The 22500-nt window shown below is 37.6% G+C and overlaps 1 protein-coding gene across 1 annotated transcript in view; it reads right to left on the reverse strand.

Annotated features, from left to right (window-relative positions):
* The window catches only part of B4GALNT4 (beta-1,4-N-acetyl-galactosaminyltransferase 4), a 1859522-nt gene that overhangs the window by 894386 nt on the left and 942636 nt on the right, over positions 1-22500 (reverse strand). The window contains exon 8 of the mRNA XM_044082670.1: positions 10740-10806. Coding sequence (XP_043938605.1) covers positions 10740-10806 — 67 coding nt within the window. The remainder of the gene's footprint in view (positions 1-10739; positions 10807-22500) is intronic.

The raw sequence follows: 22500 nt of genomic DNA on the forward strand, positions 1-22500 counted from the left end.
AAAACAGTTTCACTGATTGCTGTGATCTCTTCAAGAAAGGTATCTGGGTTGCAAGCTCTTATGGTTAGTAAATCCTATATCATTTTCCATAGCGACAGGGTTTCTTTGAGGATTAAACCTTCATTTATGCCTAAAGTGTATCCAAGTTTACTTTAAATCAAACTATCCATCTCCATGTTTTCTTTCCTGAACCTAGAAATGAGAGAGAAAGGATACTCCATACCTGGGATGATCACAGACAGCTCAGGTACTATCTCGACAGAACTAAATCGTTCACATCTTCTCATCAGTTGCTCATTTCTTTTGAAAAGGAGGAGGATGAGGGACACCTCTGTCAAAACAGACTATATCCAAGTGGTTGTCTAAGACTATTTCCTTTTGCTATACTCACCATAACAAAACTATTCTAGACAGGGTCAAGGTCCACTCTACGAGGGCCTTAGCTTCATCCATGTTATTTTGTAAAGGGTTGGATTACAGAAGTACTGTAGAAGCTGCTACTTGGTTTTCTTTACATAGTTTTACAAAGCACTGTAAGCTTGATTCCTTCTCTAGGACCAGATCATGCTTTTCTATGGTCATTCTCCAGGGTGTCCTGGACTCTTCTCCTTTCACCTCCCAATGTAGTTAGTTAGGGTAATCTACCCATAAAGCTAAGGATACTACAGCAGTGATCAATATGATGAACAGTTGTTTGAGCTGAACTTACCATAACAGATGTTTGATCACTCCTGCAGTAGCCACTCCATCCTTACATCCCCACTTTGTTGTTTGGTGTGGTTTTTATGGTAAGATGTAGATATTTATTTTACTGTTGTTCCTAGCATTGTCCTTTCAGGGGTCAACCTCCCTCTCTCTGTTGTCAGGGAAGCTCTGAAGGGCTTTGCACCCAAACTTGTATTTTAGTCAGCTCAGTTTGAGCTGCCTGACAGTTTGGGCATGTGGAAGGTGCCCTGATGCTTTGGAAGCTGGCTGAATGTTATATCCTTGGCGATATATAACCCATATAGCTAAGACTAAAGCAGTTATCATTCAAACACCAACTGTAATGGTAACTCCTAGTCAAATATAAATGTTCATTTTCTTTTCTTTTTTTTAACTGATTAGAAAAAAAAACAGCCTGGAGAGCAGTTATCTGCAAATGATTTTGTAGTCTAAATTTTGTGACAAAAATACAGTTTAATGCTGTTTACTCTTAGTATAACAGGATAACCTGCACAGCACTCTATATGCTCTTCCTACACATTGTTGAGCTGTGCAAACTAAACATACACTAAATATGGTTACTCCCCCTCCCAGCCTCTTACATCCGCTATAATTCTAACCTTCCTACTGCCTTACTATTTTCCTTCTTACTACTACTCAGCTCCCTTTTTATTTCTTCTTCTTTTTCTTCTTTTTTTATTTTTTAACACCTTTACCAAATTATCATTTAAGACAGCCAAACATACATTAATAGAAAAGAAAGCAAGCCATTTTTTCCATTTGAATACAATATACATCACATATATTTTCTTTGCTACTGTCATCAATCCATCACAAAAAAATTCTGCATTCCTGCCTTTCCTTAAACCTCACTCCTCCTTGTCCTAAACATATTATACATGTTTTATTCCCACAATTTCCATTTACTTCTATGTAATGTGCCTCTTTCCTTTTCTAAAGATCTGTCTGTGTACTCTTATAACTTTCTGGCCACTATTCTATTACGCCTTAATCCTACTTTCAGATATAGTCTTCTACAACTATATAAATGCACTGTTAAACTACCACCTTCTCTGCAAATTATAAAAAAAAAAACAAGTGAACATTCAGAACAATCTGTCTACCTGTGCACATTTGCACACTTTTGTAATACTAATTTATGTGTATGAAACTATTTGTATTTTGCATGAAACCATCCATATTGCATGCATCCTTTAGCATATTTGAATTTTATTTTGTATTATTTGTTGACTGGAGGTTTCCTCCTTAGGCCTCTGCTGAAAATGGTAAGCACCAAAAGACAGGAAGAAACTACTGACCAAACTGCAGGTGTGCGAACCAAACACTCCGCAATAAAACCACTGATATGTTGATGGTGTAGAAAATGCTGGTAGTCCACAAAGTAAAGCAAAAAAGTTTATTGTAAGACAATAGAAGGCTGGTAAGCGCTTTCGTCCTCAACAAAAGAACTTGCATCAGACAAATTAAAATCAAACACAGAACACATTTTAAAGACTCCCTTTGTGCTTCACATGATAGTAGCCACTCCCCCTAAGTAACAAAAATTTAAAACGGCAATACAAACTGTGATGTCAATGTCAAAATGTTAAATAAATACATATTACTAGATATAAAAAATATAGAAAATATATAAAAAAGATCATACACTTCACAATTTTTTTTAAAAGAGCAATGAATAAATATATAAATAAATATATAAATAAATAATCATCTGTTTAAAGTTCTTAATTTTAAAAGGGAATTAATGGAGAGGGATTCATTTTAACCTGGCCAGTTGTTCGCATTTTTAAACAACTGCCAGTATAATTCTCTCTTTTCTAGTAAGGCAGACCATGCACCTCCCCTGATATCCATCGTGACACCATCAATAACAAAAAAATTAAAAGTGAGGTCACTACTCTGAGGTATGCTTATACAAACAATTTGTCTCTTTGCCTGCTCTTATTTCATACAAATGTTCATATATTCTATTTTTAAAAATTCTATTAGTTTTTCCAATGTAAAAACAATCACATAGGTTACACAGGGCACAATAAATAATACGTTCAGAGTTACAGTTATACTTATTTTTGATATGAATTTTACTGTTGTTGATGATAAATACTGTTCCTTCCTTTATAAAGGGACAGTATCGACACATACCACACTTCAACATACGTCCATTCGAAAAATGATTCACAGCATGTCCTTTCTCGAAAATTTTTTTTTAAATTTCTACCTTTTCTAAAAATAACAGTAGATTGTTCATCAATATGTGTTCTGATACTTCGGTCATGTGTTAGAATTGACCAATTTTTACTCAAAATATGTTTAATATCAGGACTATCAATCGTGTATGTAGAAATGAATGAAGTATTATAATCTTTTCCTGTAAAAACAGAGTTTAGGGGTGCAACATTCACTGTGTGTGTTACAGCCAATGAAACCTCAGATAAAAGAGGTATATAAAAATTTATTTCTCTCTTATTTACTACCTCTAAGAGGACATCGTTAACAAGTCTCAACAGGTAGCCCCTCTTTAAAAACATATCTTTTAAGGTGTCACATTCATCTAAAAAAATCTTCTGAAAGTGATACCATACAGGAAGCCCATACAAACTGTCCCTTAATAATAGCTTTTTCTGTTTCTGAGGGTGGATGCTACTATAATGAAGTAGTGAATTTGAATATGTGTCCTTTTGATATATTTTAGATATAAACCTACTATTCTGATAATCCTTAATTAATTTAATATCAAGGAAGGCTATCTCATGTAAGTTAAATGAATATGTAAATCTTAAAAATGAAGTGGTGGAATCTAAATAGCTAATAAAATCACTAATAAGGGCATAGGGACCATCCCATAAAATAAAAAGGCCGCCCAGGAATCGTGTATAGTATTTAACATGCTTGTAAAAGTCAGACGTTAACAAATATTTCTTCCCCCACTGTAAAACCACTATGTTAGCATAAAGATCACCACACGCAGAACCCATAGCTACCCCTTCCCGTTGTAAAAAAAAATCTCCTTATTAAATAAAATAAAATTGTTCTTAAGGACAGCCTCCATCAACTGGGTATACATTATTACATCAAGATGGTTTATTTTCTTTTCATATAAAAATTCATTAAACCATTCTAACCCCTCCTGTTGGGGAATTACTGAATGAAAATCCTTTATATCAACCGTTACTAACATATAGGAGCCTTCAAAGGGTATGTGATTAATATCTTTTAAGAAACTCCATGAGTCTTTACACATACAACTGCTGAAACACACACAACGTTGCAATAAAATAAACTTAACTACTACTGCGCTATCTTCTCTATGCAAGAAATGTAAGAGGAAACGCAGTGCAGTTTCGCTGATAAGCTGTTTAAAACTTTAATATATGAAGTCAACTTACACACATAATACAATGTATAACGAAGAGTTCTGATGAAGCCTAAGTGAAGTAGGTGAAAGCGCTTAACTCTTTTTGCCTGTCTGTAATATAGACGAAAAGTTTTCGTTATACATTTTATTATGTGTGTAAGTTGACTTCATATATTTAAGTTTTAAACAGCTTATCAGCGAAACTGCACTGCGTTTCCTCTTACATTTGTTGCATAGAGAAGATAGCACAGTAGTCTTTACATATATGTGACTCTTGCTGCACAAACTTCTTTAACTTAAAATCTAAGTATTTTGCCAGGGGTTGCGTAATTGATCCCTTAGAGTCAACTATGGGTCACATGGGTGGTTGTAATATGTTCTTGTGTAGTTTTGGGAGACCAAATATTACTGCTAGTTTAGGATACATACATTTATGATCAACAACACTAAGATTCATGTCAAAAATAAGTATAACTGTAACTCTGAATGTATTATTTATTGTGCCCTCTGTAACCTGTGTGATTGTTTTTACATTGGAAAAACTGATAGAAAATTTAAAAATAGAATATATGAACATTTATATGAAATAAGAACAGGCAAAGAGACAAATGCTTTGTATAAGCATACGTCAGAGAACAGTGACCACACTTTTAATTTTTTTGTTATTGATGGTGTCACGATGGATATCAGGGGAGGTGCATGGTCTGCCTTACTAGAAAAGAGAGAATTATACTGGCAGTTGTTATTAAATGCAAACTGGCCAGGTTTAAATGAATCCCTCTCCATTAATTCCCTTTTAAAATTGAGAGCTTTAAATAGATGATTATTTATTTATATATTTATTTATATATTTATTCATTGCTCTTTTAAAAAATTGTGAAGTGGATGATCTTTTTTATATATTTTCTATATTTTTTATATCTATTAACATGTATTTATTTAACATTTTGTCATTGACATCACAGTTTGTATTGCCCTTTTAATTTTTTTTTTTTTTTTACTTAGGGGGAGTGGCTACTATCATGTGAAGCACAAAGGGAGTCTTTAAAATGTGTTCTGTGTTTGATTTTAATTTGTCTGATGACGTTCTCTGCTGAAAATGGGCAGAGTTGACCCAGTTCGACTTTCACTGTAAACAAACGGCAAGAAATAATTAAAGTATAACTTCCAGCAGCACCTTCATAGAGAATGCAGTGCAGACAAAGTACTGTTGTACCACCACTTTGCAGGACAACAGAGAATCATAGTGGATTTGATTCCTTCTGTCATGACTTGTATAGCATGTTGCTCTAAGTCACTTTTAGAAATTCCTCCAAGATCATTGCTAAGAAAACGTAGATGTCGCAGTGGTACTTTTCATTTCTTCCAACTACCTCCATCAAAGACTCACAGGTCATGCCGCTGAGCACTCTTTATTCAGATATCCTCCCAAACAGTTTCAGTGTCATTAATAATCACAGATACACAGCCTGCTCATCCATCAGATGCCGACACGCTAAGCACATGTACTTCTCTTCAGGCTCACATGTCCACAGCTTGTTGTGGCCTGTCAAAAGACACCCTCTCCTCATGCACTTCTTGTCTTTGAAAGCTGTAAGGACACAATAGTCTGCCCTACTCAACATCTCATTCACTGCTACTCCAAATGTCTTTTAAGTCACATGGGAGGTTGAGGGGGGGGGGCTACTGAAATAAACAATGTACTGAGCTGCTGCTGCTCAGAGGAAAATGCATGTCACAGTACTGTACACTGAGTTACAATTGACACGTGCAAGCATTCAGAGTCACAAAACTGCCATTACTGCACTGTTCATGTTGGCTTTTGTATGTATATGGAATGTGTCTGAATCCTGCCAGCATGTCACACAAAATTATTAAAATAAACGGTAAAACAAAGATAATCTGAGCATTTGTACAAAATTGTATTCTGCATGATTTAGGAATATATTTTGCTTCTTCTAGTTTGTTTATTGCATTGTTCTACACAAAAGCTCCCATAGAATGAAATGAGTGACAGATACATCATTTAAGGAAATGCATGCAAATAACACAACAATGTGAGAAAAAATATCTTTTTACTATTTCTACAGTTAGGCAAAAGTTATTACTTAAAACTCAAAAAAGGTCTATGGATATAGTTTGTATTATCTGAATCAAAGCCAGAGTTCCAGGTTTCTTATTGCTTAATGGCAATAGCCTTCACTTTAGAATATTTACCATTAAATGCCCATTATCTAAATGAAGGCAACTCAGGGATATGTTAAATGTGCTCAGTACAGGGTATGTTAAATGTTCTCAGTACAGGATATGTTAAATGTGCTCAGTACAGGGTATGTTAAATGTGCTCAGTACAGGGTATGTTAAATGTTCTCAGTACAGGATATGTTAAATGTGCTCAGTACAGGGTATGTTAAATGTGCTCAGTACAGGGTATGTTAAATGTGCTCAGTACAGGGTATGTTAAATGTGCTCAGTACAGGATATGTTAAATGTGCTCAGTACAGGATATGTTAAATGTTCTCAGTACAGGATATGTTAAATGTGCTCAGTACAGGATATGTTAAATGTGCTCAGTACAGGATATGTTAAATGTGCTCAGTACAGGGTATGTTAAATGTGCTCAGTACAGGATATGTTAAATGTGCTCAGTACAGGATATGTTAAATGTGCTCAGTACAGGATATGTTAAATGTGCTCAGTACAGGATATGTTAAATGTGCTCAGTACAGGATATGTTAAATGTGCTCAGTACAGGATATGTTAAATGTGCTCAGTACAGGATATGTTAAATGTGCTCAGTACAGGATATGTTAAATGTGCTCAGTACAGGGTATGTTAAATGTTCTCAGTACAGGATATGTTAAATGTGCTCAGTACAGGGTATGTTAAATGTGCTCAGTACAGGGTATGTTAAATGTTCTCAGTACAGGATATGTTAAATGTGCTCAGTACAGGGTATGTTAAATGTGCTCAGTACAGGGTATGTTAAATGTGCTCAGTACAGGGTATGTTAAATGTGCTCAGTACAGGATATGTTAAATGTGCTCAGTACAGGATATGTTAAATGTGCTCAGTACAGGATATGTTAAATGTGCTCAGTACAGGGTATGTTAAATGTGCTCAGTACAGGATATGTTAAATGTGCTCAGTACAGGATATGTTAAATGTGCTCAGTACAGGGTATGTTAAATGTGCTCAGTACAGGGTATGTTAAATGTGCTCAGTACAGGGTATGTTAAATGTGCTCAGTACAGGGTATGTTAAATGTGCTCAGTACAGGGTATGTTAAATGTGCTCAGTACAGGGTATGTTAAATGTGCTCAGTACAGGGTATGTTAAATGTGCTCAGTACAGGGTATGTTAAATGTGCTCAGTACAGGATATGTTAAATGTGCTCAGTACAGGATATGTTAAATGTGCTCAGTACAGGATATGTTAAATGTGCTCAGTACAGGATATGTTAAATGTGCTCAGTACAGGATATGTTAAATGTGCTCAGTACAGGATATGTTAAATGTGCTCAGTACAGGATATGGTAAATGTGCTCAGTACAGGTATGTTAAATGTGCTCAGTACAGGGTATGTTAAATGTGCTCAGTACAGGGTATGTTAAATGTGCTCAGTACAGGGTATGTTAAATGTGCTCAGTACAGGGTATGTTAAATGTGCTCAGTACAGGGTATGTTAAATGTGCTCAGTACAGGATATGTTAAATGTGCTCAGTACAGGGTATGTTAAATGTGCTCAGTACAGGGTATGTTAAATGTGCCCAGTACAGGATATGGTAAATGTGCCCAGTACAGGATATGTTAAATGTGCTCAGTACAGGGTATGTTAAATGTGCTCAGTACAGGGTATGTTAAATGTGCTCAGTACAGGGTATGTTAAATGTGCTCAGTACAGGATATGTTAAATGTGCTCAGTACAGGATATGTTAAATGTGCTCAGTACAGGATATGTTAAATGTGCTCAGTACAGGATATGTTAAATGTGCTCAGTACAGGATATGTTAAATGTGCTCAGTACAGGATATGTTAAATGTGCTCAGTACAGGATATGTTAAATGTGCTCAGTACAGGATATGTTAAATGTGCTCAGTACAGGGTATGTTAAATGTGCTCAGTACAGGATATGTTAAATGTGCTCAGTACAGGGTATGTTAAATGTGCTCAGTACAGGGTATGTTAAATGTGCTCAGTACAGGGTATGTTAAATGTGCTCAGTACAGGGTATGTTAAATGTGCTCAGTACAGGGTATGTTAAATGTGCTCAGTACAGGGTATGTTAAATGTGCTCAGTACAGGGTATGTTAAATGTGCTCAGTACAGGGTATGTTAAATGTGCTCAGTACAGGGTATGTTAAATGTGCTCAGTACAGGGTATGTTAAATGTGCTCAGTACAGGATATGTTAAATGTGCTCAGTACAGGGTATGTTAAATGTGCTCAGTACAGGGTATGTTAAATGTGCTCAGTACAGGATATGTTAAATGTGCTCAGTACAGGATATGTTAAATGTGCTCAGTACAGGATATGTTAAATGTGCTCAGTACAGGATATGTTAAATGTGCTCAGTACAGGATATGTTAAATGTGCTCAGTACAGGATATGTTAAATGTGCTCAGTACAGGATATGTTAAATGTGCTCAGTACAGGGTATGTTAAATGTGCTCAGTACAGGATATGTTAAATGTGCTCAGTACAGGATATGTTAAATGTGCTCAGTACAGGATATGTTAAATGTGCTCAGTACAGGATATGTTAAATGTGCTCAGTACAGGATATGTTAAATGTGCTCAGTACAGGATATGTTAAATGTGCTCAGTACAGGATATGTTAAATGTGCTCAGTACAGGATATGTTAAATGTGCTCAGTACAGGATATGTTAAATGTGCTCAGTACAGGATATGCTAAATCTGCTCAGTACAGGATATGTTAAATGTGCTCAGTACAGGATATGTTAAATGTGCTCAGTACAGGATATGTTAAATGTGCTCAGTACAGGATATGTTAAATGTGCTCAGTACAGGATATGTTAAATGTGCTCAGTACAGGATATGTTAAATGTGCTCAGTACAGGATATGTTAAATGTGCTCAGTACAGGATATGTTAAATGTGCTCAGTACAGGATATGTTAAATGTGCTCAGTACAGGATATGTTAAATGTGCTCAGTACAGGATATGTTAAATGTGCTCAGTACAGGATATGTTAAATGTGCTCAGTACAGGATATGTTAAATGTGCTCAGTACAGGATATGTTAAATGTGCTCAGTACAGGATATGTTAAATGTGCTCAGTACAGGATATGTTAAATGTGCTCAGTACAGGATATGTTAAATGTGCTCAGTACAGGATATGTTAAATGTGCTCAGTACAGGATATGTTAAATGTGCTCAGTACAGGATATGTTAAATGTGCTCAGTACAGGATATGTTAAATGTGCTCAGTACAGGGTATGTTAAATGTGCTCAGTACAGGATATGTTAAATGTGCTCAGTACAGGATATGTTAAATGTGCTCAGTACAGGATATGTTAAATGTGCTCAGTACAGGATATGTTAAATGTGCTCAGTACAGGATATGTTAAATGTGCTCAGTACAGGATATGTTAAATGTGCTCAGTACAGGATATGTTAAATGTGCTCAGTACAGGATATGTTAAATGTGCTCAGTACAGGATATGTTAAATGTGCTCAGTACAGGATATGTTAAATGTGCTCAGTACAGGATATGTTAAATGTGCTCAGTACAGGATATGTTAAATGTGCTCAGTACAGGATATGGTAAATGTGCTCAGTACAGGATATGTTAAATGTGCTCAGTACAGGATATGTTAAATGTGCTCAGTACAGGATATGTTAAATGTGCTCAGTACAGGATATGTTAAATGTGCTCAGTACAGGATATGTTAAATGTGCTCAGTACAGGGTATGTTAAATGTGCTCAGTACAGGGTATGTTAAATGTGCTCAGTACAGGATATGTTAAATGTGCTCAGTACAGGATATGTTAAATGTGCTCAGTACAGGATATGTTAAATGTGCTCAGTACAGGATATGTTAAATGTGCTCAGTACAGGATATGTTAAATGTGCTCAGTACAGGGTATGTTAAATGTGCTCAGTACAGGATATGTTAAATGTGCTCAGTACAGGGTATGTTAAATGTGCTCAGTACAGGGTATGTTAAATGTGCTCAGTACAGGGTATGTTAAATGTGCTCAGTACAGGATATGGTAAATGTGCTCAGTACAGGATATGGTAAATGTGCTCAGTACAGGGTATGTTAAATGTGCTCAGTACAGGGTATGTTAAATGTGCTCAGTACAGGATATGTTAAATGTGCTCAGTACAGGATATGTTAAATGTGCTCAGTACAGGGCCATCCAGGAACATCATGACTTTCATTCTGTTGGCCATATACTAGAAACCAACTGCTCTGTCATGTTCGCAGTCAGGAAACCTAGAAAGTGCTGTTCTGATTCATTCTTATAAGACTTTAAATGCAAGCACACATTTTGTGTATGTTGTACAGAGCTTTCTACATTTACTCTCCATTTCATGACTTTCACTAAATAAAAATAAGAGAGGAAATGAGAAGCTGCCAGACTGACCATCTGCAGTATGAATGTAACTAAAGTCATGAAGGTAAGGGATTACCTGTGTAAAGGGAGATATACGGTGAATCAATAACCTCAAACTTCACTCTAGGAAGAAACAGACGCCACTGTGGATTGGGAAATGAGAAAAAAAAAGGAAAATTAACATTGCAAACAAATATAAAAGATAAACAAAAACTATACTAGTAATTCTTTTAATTCAAGGTACACTTCAGATTTAAACATTTAGAAAGCCCTCACAGTGAGAAATGGCACTGCTTTTCTCTTTCATCTACAAACAAATTTATGTGACAGAGAGCTAATTTTAAAAAACTACTTATGCATTCTTTTTTATAACTTATTTTTTTATTGATGTTTCAACAACCATCATATAAATAAAAACTCATAATGACTTCCACAAGGGACCACTGCAGACTAATAAATACCATAAAATACATAAGCTTTATGAAATATTAGTCATTCAGTTAATTCTAGCATAGCATCATAAGACAGAATTATTCATATTTCACTCATAAAATGACATTAGTTAAGGTAATAATGAAACACTAAAATAACATCTGAGCTGTTCTGTTGGCAAACAGGGATAAAACCCTGACTGCTGCCCAGGTCACCTGAGTTTGATTAGCACCTGGGGTGCAAGGGTGTCTCCCTGTGATGATCCTTAGTGGAGGCTGGTGGCACATAGGAATAAAACTCTGACTACTACCCAGGTGACCTGGGTTTGATTAGCAGCTTGGGTGCAGCGGTGTCTCCCTATGATGATCCTTAGTGGAGGCTGGGAACATTATTTGAAGGGAAATGTGATAGAAGTGTAGAAGGTGGACCTGTCTGTGCTGATGCAGAGGCTAGGTGATATGGCACCACTCACATTACATACCCACTCAGGCCCCACCACATTACCACACAGAAGGGGGGAAATTGTGGGAGGTCATAAGTGAACCCTCTCACCAGGATGGATGTTTTCATCTACAGATCTGTGACTGGGTCCAGCAATACTGGATAAATCCAGTAGGACAAGGAGTGAGTTTGTAGACCCAGTGCAGACAGGGCATGAGGAAAGGGTCAACAATGCTGAAGCTCAGAGGGATTAAAAAAATAGTAAAATAACACACTAATATTAAACTAGTACAAATAAAAATAATAAAACAGTAATACATATAATACAAATAAGAATCCAAAACATGAATATTAATAGCAAAAATATCAGTAATTAAAATAATATAAGCAATAATTAAAGTAAGAATGGGTATTCAGGAAAGTATATTTTTAAAGAAGCTTTTACAACTTACTCCCTAATACTCTATTATTTTTAAACATTTTTTCCAAATATAGGAAGAATTGCAAAAACTAAAAATAATTTATTAATGTAATCAGTCAGTCAAAGAAAACAGAGTCAGTCTTGGTTTAATAAAACAATGTATGATGATTGAATGAAGAAGTTAGTATAGCCAACCTATGAAAATGTGCTCAGCAATTTTGTTTTGGTGAAAGTAGCAACTTGTGTTTCATCAGTAACAGATGAGATGGTTCTCCAAAGGTATATAGATGATTTGTTTGGTCAGTGTTGAATTTAAAATTTCAAACAGAAAGTTTTTACATTTTGGAAACCAGAGCTATCTACACTGTCTAGACTGTACTGTACCATCATACAGGAATGTAAAGAATCCATGGACATGAGTGTGAGATGATAACTTAGCTTGCAGATTATTAACAATATCATGAGGTAGTATTACTTAATCTTAACTAATTTTAGAACTATTACATCGACAGAGTTTAAAATACTGGGTCCAATTTGTAAATCAATAATAAGATCAGTGATATATATTTTTTGTTCATATTTCGGAAGTAATATTGCTAAGTTGGAAAAAGGCCAAAGATTCTTCACAAAAAAGTTATGGGTATTGGTAATTTAGAATATTTGTTACTTTTTTTTTTTTTATTTATTTAACATTTGTTTACTGGGAGTGTCCAACTGGGACATAGCACATTTTTAGTGGAGGCTCGATAAGAAAAGCTCCATAGATAATTAAAAGCTACAGACATGTAAGAAAATTACAAACATATAAGAACACATTCGCATTGGATCATGCACAGTAAAATATGACATTGATATATATGGTATATGATACAGAAGAGTAATAAGCAAAGGTTAAACATTTGAGGAAATATGAGGAAAGACTGAAGCATCTGAACTTGTACTCTGAAAGGTACAAAATTTATTGGGGGATGTTTTTTGGATACACAATAGTATAAAGAGTAACTATTTCAGATGCACACTGGATATATCCTTTCTGGAACATGGAAGGCTAACATGAAATAGCAAATTTATTACTGCACTTAAAAAAACAGGAAGTCACATTAAGGTAGACTTTTTGAGTAAGGGTGGGTAGAAGATAAAATATGTTGCCAAGTGATTTAAGATTGGCAGTAAATGCTGATTTTTTTTAATTAAATTGTATTAGTGGTGCGAGTAGAAGCATTTTGGATCATATAGATTCTTTTTAAATTAAATTATATTAGTGGTCTGGGAAGAAGCATTTTGGATCATTCAAATATGGAGACTGGTTGCAAATAATGTCCTTTGAAACTGAGTAGCTGAAATGAAATCACTGAAACTTTGCAACACTGGAATATGTTGTAATATAGCATTTGCAAGACATTTCCCAACTTAATTATGGCAATGAAATAATTCATAAGTGGTATATTATTTAACACTAAGAAATGCCAGATTCTGAGGGTTATGGAACCTTTGCTGAAATCACTCAACTAATAATGGGAAAAGATAATTAGTACAATATTTGAAGGATTAACTGACAGCAATAATATTTATTAAATGAGAGTTTGGGACTAGGTTATAGCTATATGGAGTAAAATAAATGTAGAAGATGGCTAAGTTACAAAATCTCAGAACATGGTAAAATGAAAAATGTACTTATAATGCTTCTCAAAACTATCTGGAGATGTACAGAGCTGAGTATATTTTTCTGGCACTTTAGAGTTGTATACTGGTAATTGTTGTTTGACTAATTTTATATCATTGCTGGTTGACTTCAGAGTTGTGCACTGTTATTTTTGCTTCACTGTATAGTTTTTCAGATCTCTGCTGAAGGTGTTGGTTTCCCATACCCACCCTCCCTATTCCTGCGTTATTTAAATTTAGGGGTTTTTGCGGTTGCCCACCCCCACTGTAGATTTGATCTAGGACACTCCCCCCAGTCCCATCTCTACCTCATTCTACCTAACTCTTCTGCATTTTTAGTCATTTTTAATTTAATTGCATTTTTTAAACTGTTTGGTCTAACATTGCTACATACTCAAGTGTGCTAGCTTGCACTGTATTTGAATTGTTTTGACTGCTGTTTTAGCTACTTTTCTGTATATATAAAAAATATATATACCTTTCCTGTAACTAGTGTAGTCCAGATTCAGATTTGCTATATCCAGGACTGTATGTAAGCTTCTGAGCCCCCCCAAGCTTTCTGTGTTGGAGTGAAGCCTTCTAGCTTATCAGTGGGAGTGATAAGCACTAGGTAACCTATCTGCCACATAAGGAGTGGTTCTGGCCTAGAAACTGTAGTTATTGGCCGTTTGGGCAGTTTTTCCATTTCTCTCAACTTTCTGATTTAAAAGCCCACATTTGCACTTGTTTCCCCCCTTTCCTGTAACTAGTTTAGTCCAGATACAGATTCTTAGTTTTAGAACTTGAATTTGCTTATTCGTGATCAGCACTTGTTCAGAACTTGTAAGCACTAAATAACCTATTAATTACTACAGCACTCAACCTTCCTCATTACCTAGAGGAAAACAGTTTTGGTACTTACTTTCCCCACTTGCTTAGAGAAAAACAGCTCTTGTACTCACTTTCCTCACTTATCTAGAGAAAAATAGTTTTTTTATTCAGGCATGTCCAAGGGTCAGCTCCCAGTGTTCTCTCCTGTCTATCTGATGAATCTGGGCATCTTGGGGCAATGTAGAAATTACCTCATGTACACAGACAACCCTCTCCTCCTACCACCCAACACTACAACCTGTGAGAGATGCACTTATCTAGCCAAACTGGAGGTAAAGCTCTCTCCAATCAAGACTGAACTTGACAGTCAAGAGGAGAGGGTAAACACTTGCACCACACCACACTCATCACATAGTCTCACTAAATTTACACCACCAAAATCCACACATAGAAACACGAAAACATTTGCGGAGGCTCTCAATAATAATCTGCTCAAGCAACAGAGATCTCCAAGAAATGCAAGCAACCTCCACCCCCCCAACACAACCCAAATGACACATAGCCCGCAGACTCAGTGTGCCACTCAACCACAGCTAATAAAGCAAAACAACGTAGCCAACACACTAGTCATAGGTGACTCTATAATCAGGCACACTGATGTCCCACTCACCAGGCTAAACAAGGAGAAGATTACTGTCAGCTGCCTGTCGGGTGCCAGGATCCGCCACATAACCCACGCACTCAGGTCACTCCACAACAACTACAAATATGACTGTCATTGTCCATGTTGGTGTGAATGACCTGAGATGTACCTCCCTGGACTACATGAAAAGAGACAAGGAAGAGCTCTCCGATCTTGTAGCCCAGGCAGGTATGACCCTAGCCCTGAGTAGCATTCTGCCATCACCCAGAATGATGCCGCAGTACAAGGACAAAATGATTGACTTCAACAATTGACTAAGCTCCTGGTGCCATTCTAAAGGGATCCAATATCTGTCTGCCTGGGATGACATGGTCGACAGACCATGATGCTTTGCCAGAGATGGCTTGCACCTGTCATCCCTGGGATTCCAGATACTGGCTAAGGTTCTTGCCGCCCCTATAGTGCCTTTTTTAGGTAAGGTTCAAATGACAAATTCACCACCATATCAGGAACAGGCAAGCAAAAACTGAGGGTGATGCTACTCAATGCCATATGTCTAAATCTCAAAATGCACTCACTCGAGGCACTCCTTAAAATGGAGAACATCGATATCTGTGCAGTGACTGAGACCTGGTTCAAGGCTCCAGAGAGCACCCCTGCACTACCAGGCTATAACTCATACCACACTTTTCAGCCATGCAACCTGGACCGGAACACCAAAGGTAGAGGTGTGTCCATATTCATTAAGGATATCCACACCTCCAGGCTATTTGCTCAGCATAATGCAGCCGAGGTTCTCCAAGTGCAACTAACTCTGGGCAAAACTGCAATCCAAATTGTAGCTTGCTACAGATCACCCACCATGCCCCAGGATTCCCACTCCTCTTTTCTTGATGTACTGGAAAATATTAAGGTTCAACCAAACACCCTAATAATGGGTGATTTCAACTACCCCACCATTAACTGGGAAAACTACTCATGTACCAACTCCTTCGCTCAATGCTTTCTGGAATTCATAAACTCCAATGCCCTGGATCAACTTATCCACACCCCCACCAGGGGCAACAATATCCTAGATCTAGTCATTACCAATATGAGTGACTGGTGTTCCACACCTGAAGTCAATGCCTCATTGGTCCGATCCAACCATAAGCTAATTACCCTAGATATCCACATCCTGCCTCCACCCCCCATTAAGGAAACCATGGTAAAAAATTTCTCCAAAGCCAACTTTATGCTTCTTAAGACAGAAGTTGTGAACTTCATGACACCCATGCAGATGGACGCTACAGTTACGACTACTGAATCCTGCACAATTGCACTTTATAAGCACTTACATGAGTGCATGGATCGTGCTATCCCAAACAGAACCAAGATGCTATCCTCCAAAAAAAGGAAGCCAATCTGGTGGTCCCCTGCCATAAACAAACTATACAACAGAAGATAGAAACTCTTGTAAAAGAGAGTAAAATCCCACGAGTGGAGGACCTCCCTGGTCAGCCTCAGTAAGAAGCTGTGATCCCTGATAAAATCCTCCAAAGTTAGTTACGAAAACAAAATTGCCACTGATTCTAAAGACAACCACAAAGCATTCTATAGCTATGTCAAGAATCTGAATGGCAACACTCAGATCTGCTCTGAGTTACAGCACAATGGCACTAAATATACAGACCCAACTGATATTGCCAACATCCTGGCAGATAGGTTCAGTGCTAACTTTACCCCTCTCTCACCCCCTAAAGAGCCCATCTCTATACTGGAAGAGTGCAAAGTGCCTGTAATCACGGCTGCACATGTAAAAACTACACTCTCCAAAGCCAAGAACACAGCATCCATGGCACCAGACAACATCCCAGGCTGCATTCTACACAAACTACAGAACGAACTGGCACCCCACCTAAGTAACATGTTCAGTCATAGCCTCACCTCAGGCTTTGTGCCTGCTGAATGGCGCACAGCAATGGTTATCCCACTCCACAAGGGGGGAGCCACCACGGACCCTGGGAACTACCACCCCATTAGCCTGACGAACCTGGTCTGCAAGGCTATGGAACGTATCATCATGGAACTTATAAACAAAGACATTGGTAATCTCCAAACTCTGGACCCCACCCAGTTCGGGTTTGTAAAAGGCAGATCATGTCTCCTAAACCTGCTAGACTTCTTTGAAGCAGTCACCAAAGCCGTAGACAAGGGTAAGGTGGTTCACACAGCCTATTTAGATCTTGCCAAGGCTTTTGACACCATCCCCCACTCTGGAATTATAGATAAACTCACTAAACTAGGTATAAATCCCTATGTCACAAGATGGGTTGCCAACTGGCTCACTGACAGAACCCACACTGTGAAAGTAGCAGACTCCAAATCCGACTTCAGACCAGTGACAAGTGGAGTACCACAGGGTTCAGTCCTGGGTCTTCTCCTGTTTGGTATCTACTTCTCTGAAGTACAGGCTAACACAGAAGGTCTTTGGCTAATGAAGTTCCCAGATGACCGCAAACTAGGAGCCATAATCGAAACTCCTAACGATGTGGACATCCTACAAAAGGGCCTCACTGAGACAGATGCCTGGTGTCAAAGCCATGGCCTCAAGCTCAATGCCAAAAAGTGCATTGTCATCCCCTTTGGTAAAAACTCTGTACCCATGAACTACAACATAGGTGGTAGTATACTTAACACTGAAAGTGTGATAAGAGACCTTGGGACATAGGTGGACAGTAGTCTCTCCTTTGATAATCACATTGCCACAGTAGTCAGAAAATCCTTCTACATGGTACACCTCATCACAAAAGGTTTCTCATCCAGAAAAAAAGAGGTCATTGTTCCCCTCTACTCATCACTCATTGACCCATTATAGAGTATAACGCCCCTTTTGGTATGTACCTCACAAGACATCTACAACAACTGGAAAGGCTGCAGAAATACCTCACAAAGAGGATTACTGGCCTCAAACAGATGCCCTACGCAGACCGTCTCAAAAAACTCCAGTTTTACTCTGTCACATATCGCCTACTCAGAGGTGATCTCTGCCTAACATACAAAGCTATGTCAAACCCAGAGCTGTTGGACATGCTCCACTTAAAGAAATCCCAATCCCTCCGAGCTACACGCTCTAGGGACCTAAACCTTGTCACCACAATAGACAGAACATGCCGGGGGGATAGATTCCTGTCCCAGAGACTTCCCATACTCTGGAATAAACTACCTATCTATATCAAACAAAGCTCCTCATTATCACTCTTCAAGAAAAATCTTGACGATTGGATGGGAAATAGGAAATTCACCCCAGGGATCTCCTCTGTGGCTCTGCTCGACAGTGGCACAGGAAAATAATTTTCTTGGGTGGCAAAAGCCTTTTTGGCTGGGCTTGTATAGGCCCCAGGGCCAATAGCCTAGTACCTACCTATGAACCTATAAATGGATATTAAAGTTCTGTATTGACTATGTGCACGTCTTCAAAGTGTAAGATGGAATGAGCAGGAGAATAGTTTCTTAGATCAAAAACTGGTTGTATGGGAGGAATGGTATGTTTGTAGTCAGAACCATAGAATAATACATAGAACACTACAGAAGACCAATGATGTAGAAAGGAATGATCTGGAAACCATGGCATAGGCTATGGTTAGCTACTGAGTATGCACCAGTTTAGAAGAAAAATAAAGTCTAGCAACAAGGACGATGAAGAAGATTTTTACAAGGCAACTAATGAGGTAAACTAAATGTTAAAGAACCTAAAATAAGTGGTGGTGAATTTCATATGTACTACATGGAATGAGGTAGATGGATACGGAGGAGTATGAAATACAGATGGCGGTTACAGAGATATCAAGGAACTACTGGGCTTAGAGCCAGTCTTAACAGGTTCCGTTTAGAAACAACTCCCCAACAGAAATTCAAAGAGTTTTCTTTCAAGTCAAAAAAGGGACTTCACAGACCCTGACTGGACAATGAATGCTAAATAAATGAAATGACTCTACATGTGGAGATATAAGGGAACATTCGATAAAAATTAAAGAAACTATTAATGTGTTGTTTGAAAAATGGTTAGCAGGTTTGTTATCAGAGTTCAAGTGGTCAGTGGACTTCCACTACACTGGGGTCAGTAGGAACATCTTCACAAGTCTACTGGTGAAAATATCTTTGAGAAAAGGACAGTGCAGGGTATTTCTATGTGGAGTGTTAATGTAATACACAAAGCACTCTGATTCTGCTCTGAAATTGAAAAATTAGAGAATGGTTAATATGCAATAGCCTAGTCATAACAAGATTGTTACAGCAAGGTTCTTATGTAAGAACCTCAGAAGTATAACTACTTGCAGTGTTACAGAGACAACAGTCACAAGACAAGTGCACTGGAAACCTGCCTGAACCCCTATAAAAATGCACTTTTCCTACCATCATACACAAGGTAAATGGACATTGGACATGATGTGCAGTGCATTCAGCTCCCCCAAAGATGTCTGTTGGTGGGTCGCATGCAGATATTTCAATTGGAATCCATTTTCCCATGTCCAGCTTTTGAAAAGAACTGACATATCTGTCACATCCATTCTTGAATTCATTTATGGTTTGTGACCCTACTATGATTGCTGAATCTCTGCTTTAGTAATGCGCCGTCCTCTCAGTGAGCTTCTGGGCCATTCAACTGGCAACCTCATGCTGTATATTTTGTTCTTAATATCACATTTTTTAAATGATGGTATCTAGTTGTAACATACAGGCTTGTAAGGGACTTAAACACTTACATCATACCCCACCTCCTCATTTTCATAAGGACTATGTATGATGACCTTTCAAGTGTCACTATATATATGGCATTTTGAGAATTAAGACAATGGGTAGACATGCCATGATATGGGTCATGGCACAGTAACAAGATATATGTATTTGAATGAATACTGTACAAAAAATTAGAACTAGTAACCATTCTGTTTGTAGGAAGGGTTATCATTGTCACTTTCCATTACAAGCTAACCACAAAATCCAGTGAATAATGAAAGCAGAAGAATGTGAAATGAAGAAAGTATCCAAACTAGAAACTTCAAGAGCTTGCCCCAAAATCTACAGATCACCGACGGCCAAACATATGAACACAGAAGATGCGGAGATGCATAAAGAACATACAAATGACAAAACAGCTTTGGCTGAAGGCAGAAGGGTAATTATCATGAGCTGTTTTTACCTTGGTGAGCCCAAAATCTATAACAACAGACAAGAAAAAAAAGGATAATGCCAATATAAGAATATGAACATCAAGGAGAAAAGACAAAGAAGCATACAGTCACAATAAATATAATACTTTTCAAAGCAAGCTAATTAGGTTACAAGCCATGAATGTAGATGTATAGGTCACTGCAATCAGAGAAACTTGGGCTACTATGAACCATGAATGGGACCTCTTGATATGGGGGTACCAGCTACATTATAAAAGTAAGGAAATATAAAGGAAGAGGTTGGGAACTGTTTATGCTAAGTATGATAGGCTGCCAACAAGTGAAGGAATGTCACCGTTGACTTGTAGAGGCTGTTTATAATAGTCGGAGGAGACAAGCACAGCAGATAAGGTAAATTAGGGTTAAAGTAAACCAACAGTTATCATTAGATCTAATATGTCAAACAAAAAAAAATAGCCCACCTCATTAGTAAGGGTATCTCATCCAGGGACAAGGTGGTCATAACATCCTTGTATTCTTCCCTTATAAGACCGATTTTTGAATACAGTGCCCCTTTTGGCATGTACCTCACAAAGCACATGCAGCAGCTAGAGAGACCGCAGAGATTCCTCACCCAGAGAATCCAAGCCCTCAGACATCTACCCTACACAGATAGGCTAAAAGCCCTGTCCCTCTACTTAGTCTCCCACAGACTCCTCAGAGGCGATCTCTGTCTGGCATATAAAGCAATCTCACATCCTGCCCTGATGGGACTGCTGCATATCCACAAGTCAAGCTCCACTCCAGTAACACACACATAAGACCTCAACCTGGTCTGTGACATCAATAGGACTTGTTGAAAGGACAGATTTGTGTCCCAGAGACTCCCCCTTTTGTGGAACAGACTCCCTCTCCACATAAAGCAGAGTACCTCATTATCCCTTTTTAAGTGCAACCTGGATAACTGGATAGGGAACAGAAAATACACCCCTGGGATTCCGCCTACTGGACAGTGGTATAGGGTGCTGACTTGTTGGTACATGCGCTAAATTCTTGGCTAGGTTTGTAAGGGCCTCAGGGCCAATAGCCTAGTAACTTCCTATGATACTATGATCTACACTGATTGTCAACAAAAGACTGCACTGCATTAGTTGCAATGATTTTGCCAAATGCATAATAGAACAGACCAGCTAAGATAATGTCACAACAAACAATGTTGCTGCTCCTCTGATTCTTATAGTAACAGGCAAGAATACCTGTGTCTGCTGATTCTGACAAATCAGAATGCCCCAGCTCTACTGATCCTGTCTACAGCAGATTACAATAACCAAGCAAAATGGTTTGTGCCAAAGACAAACATGAATGCTTCAGACATATGTATATATATATATATATATATATATATATATATATATATATATATATATATATATACACACACACATACATACACACACACACACACACACACACACACACACACACATAGATGGGTTCTATTCATTATGTGGTGCATTCATTTGGGTGAAAGAATGATTCTGTCTGCATACTGAACAACTTTGAGGAAGCTACTTATTTATTTATTAGTATTTGTTAAGTACAAAAAATAAAACCAATCTTTTTTTTTTCAGAAATCCCAGGCAGAAAATTTCCAAGCCATTTTTGGATGAAGTCCAAACAGAAAACCCCAATGTATTCAATAAGATGCAAGTACAAATGTTGCATAGTCATTATGCATTCAAGAAATATGTGTTGCATCATCAGAAAGATACACTTCATATATATTATTATCATGCAATATATATACACCAACTACATGGTCACACAATACCGGAGAAAGGAGAATCTTCTCAAAAGAGTGCACAGTGATATCATAAGTTTATTGGTAAATATGAAGTTACTAGTCTGCAAACTATTACAATCGTAACCAATAACTAAAGGTCAGAATCAAATCCTGTACCTTGTATCTGTGAGGATAACACCTTAACCATTACACCCCATTCTTCCATGCAGTCAATATTTTTGTTCACACATGAACCAGCAAGTGATTTCAGTGGGACTGCTATGTAAAAAAACACCAAACAACCTTGAAATGGTATACTTTAATGATCCTTAGCTAGACAAGAGCTCACAGTACCACCTAAAGAGTCATTTGTGTGTGGTAAACTTATCTGGTTAACACAATTAGCTTATTTAGTTAACACACTAACAAAAACATGAGAATAAATAACATACATCCCTACAATTCACTCAGAAGTCTGAGTAAAAAGAGGGG

Source organism: Protopterus annectens, chromosome 9.part0, assembly GCF_019279795.1.
Source record: "Protopterus annectens isolate FY-2018-M chromosome 9.part0, PAN1.0, whole genome shotgun sequence".
Taxonomy (NCBI): Eukaryota; Metazoa; Chordata; order Ceratodontiformes; family Protopteridae; genus Protopterus; species Protopterus annectens.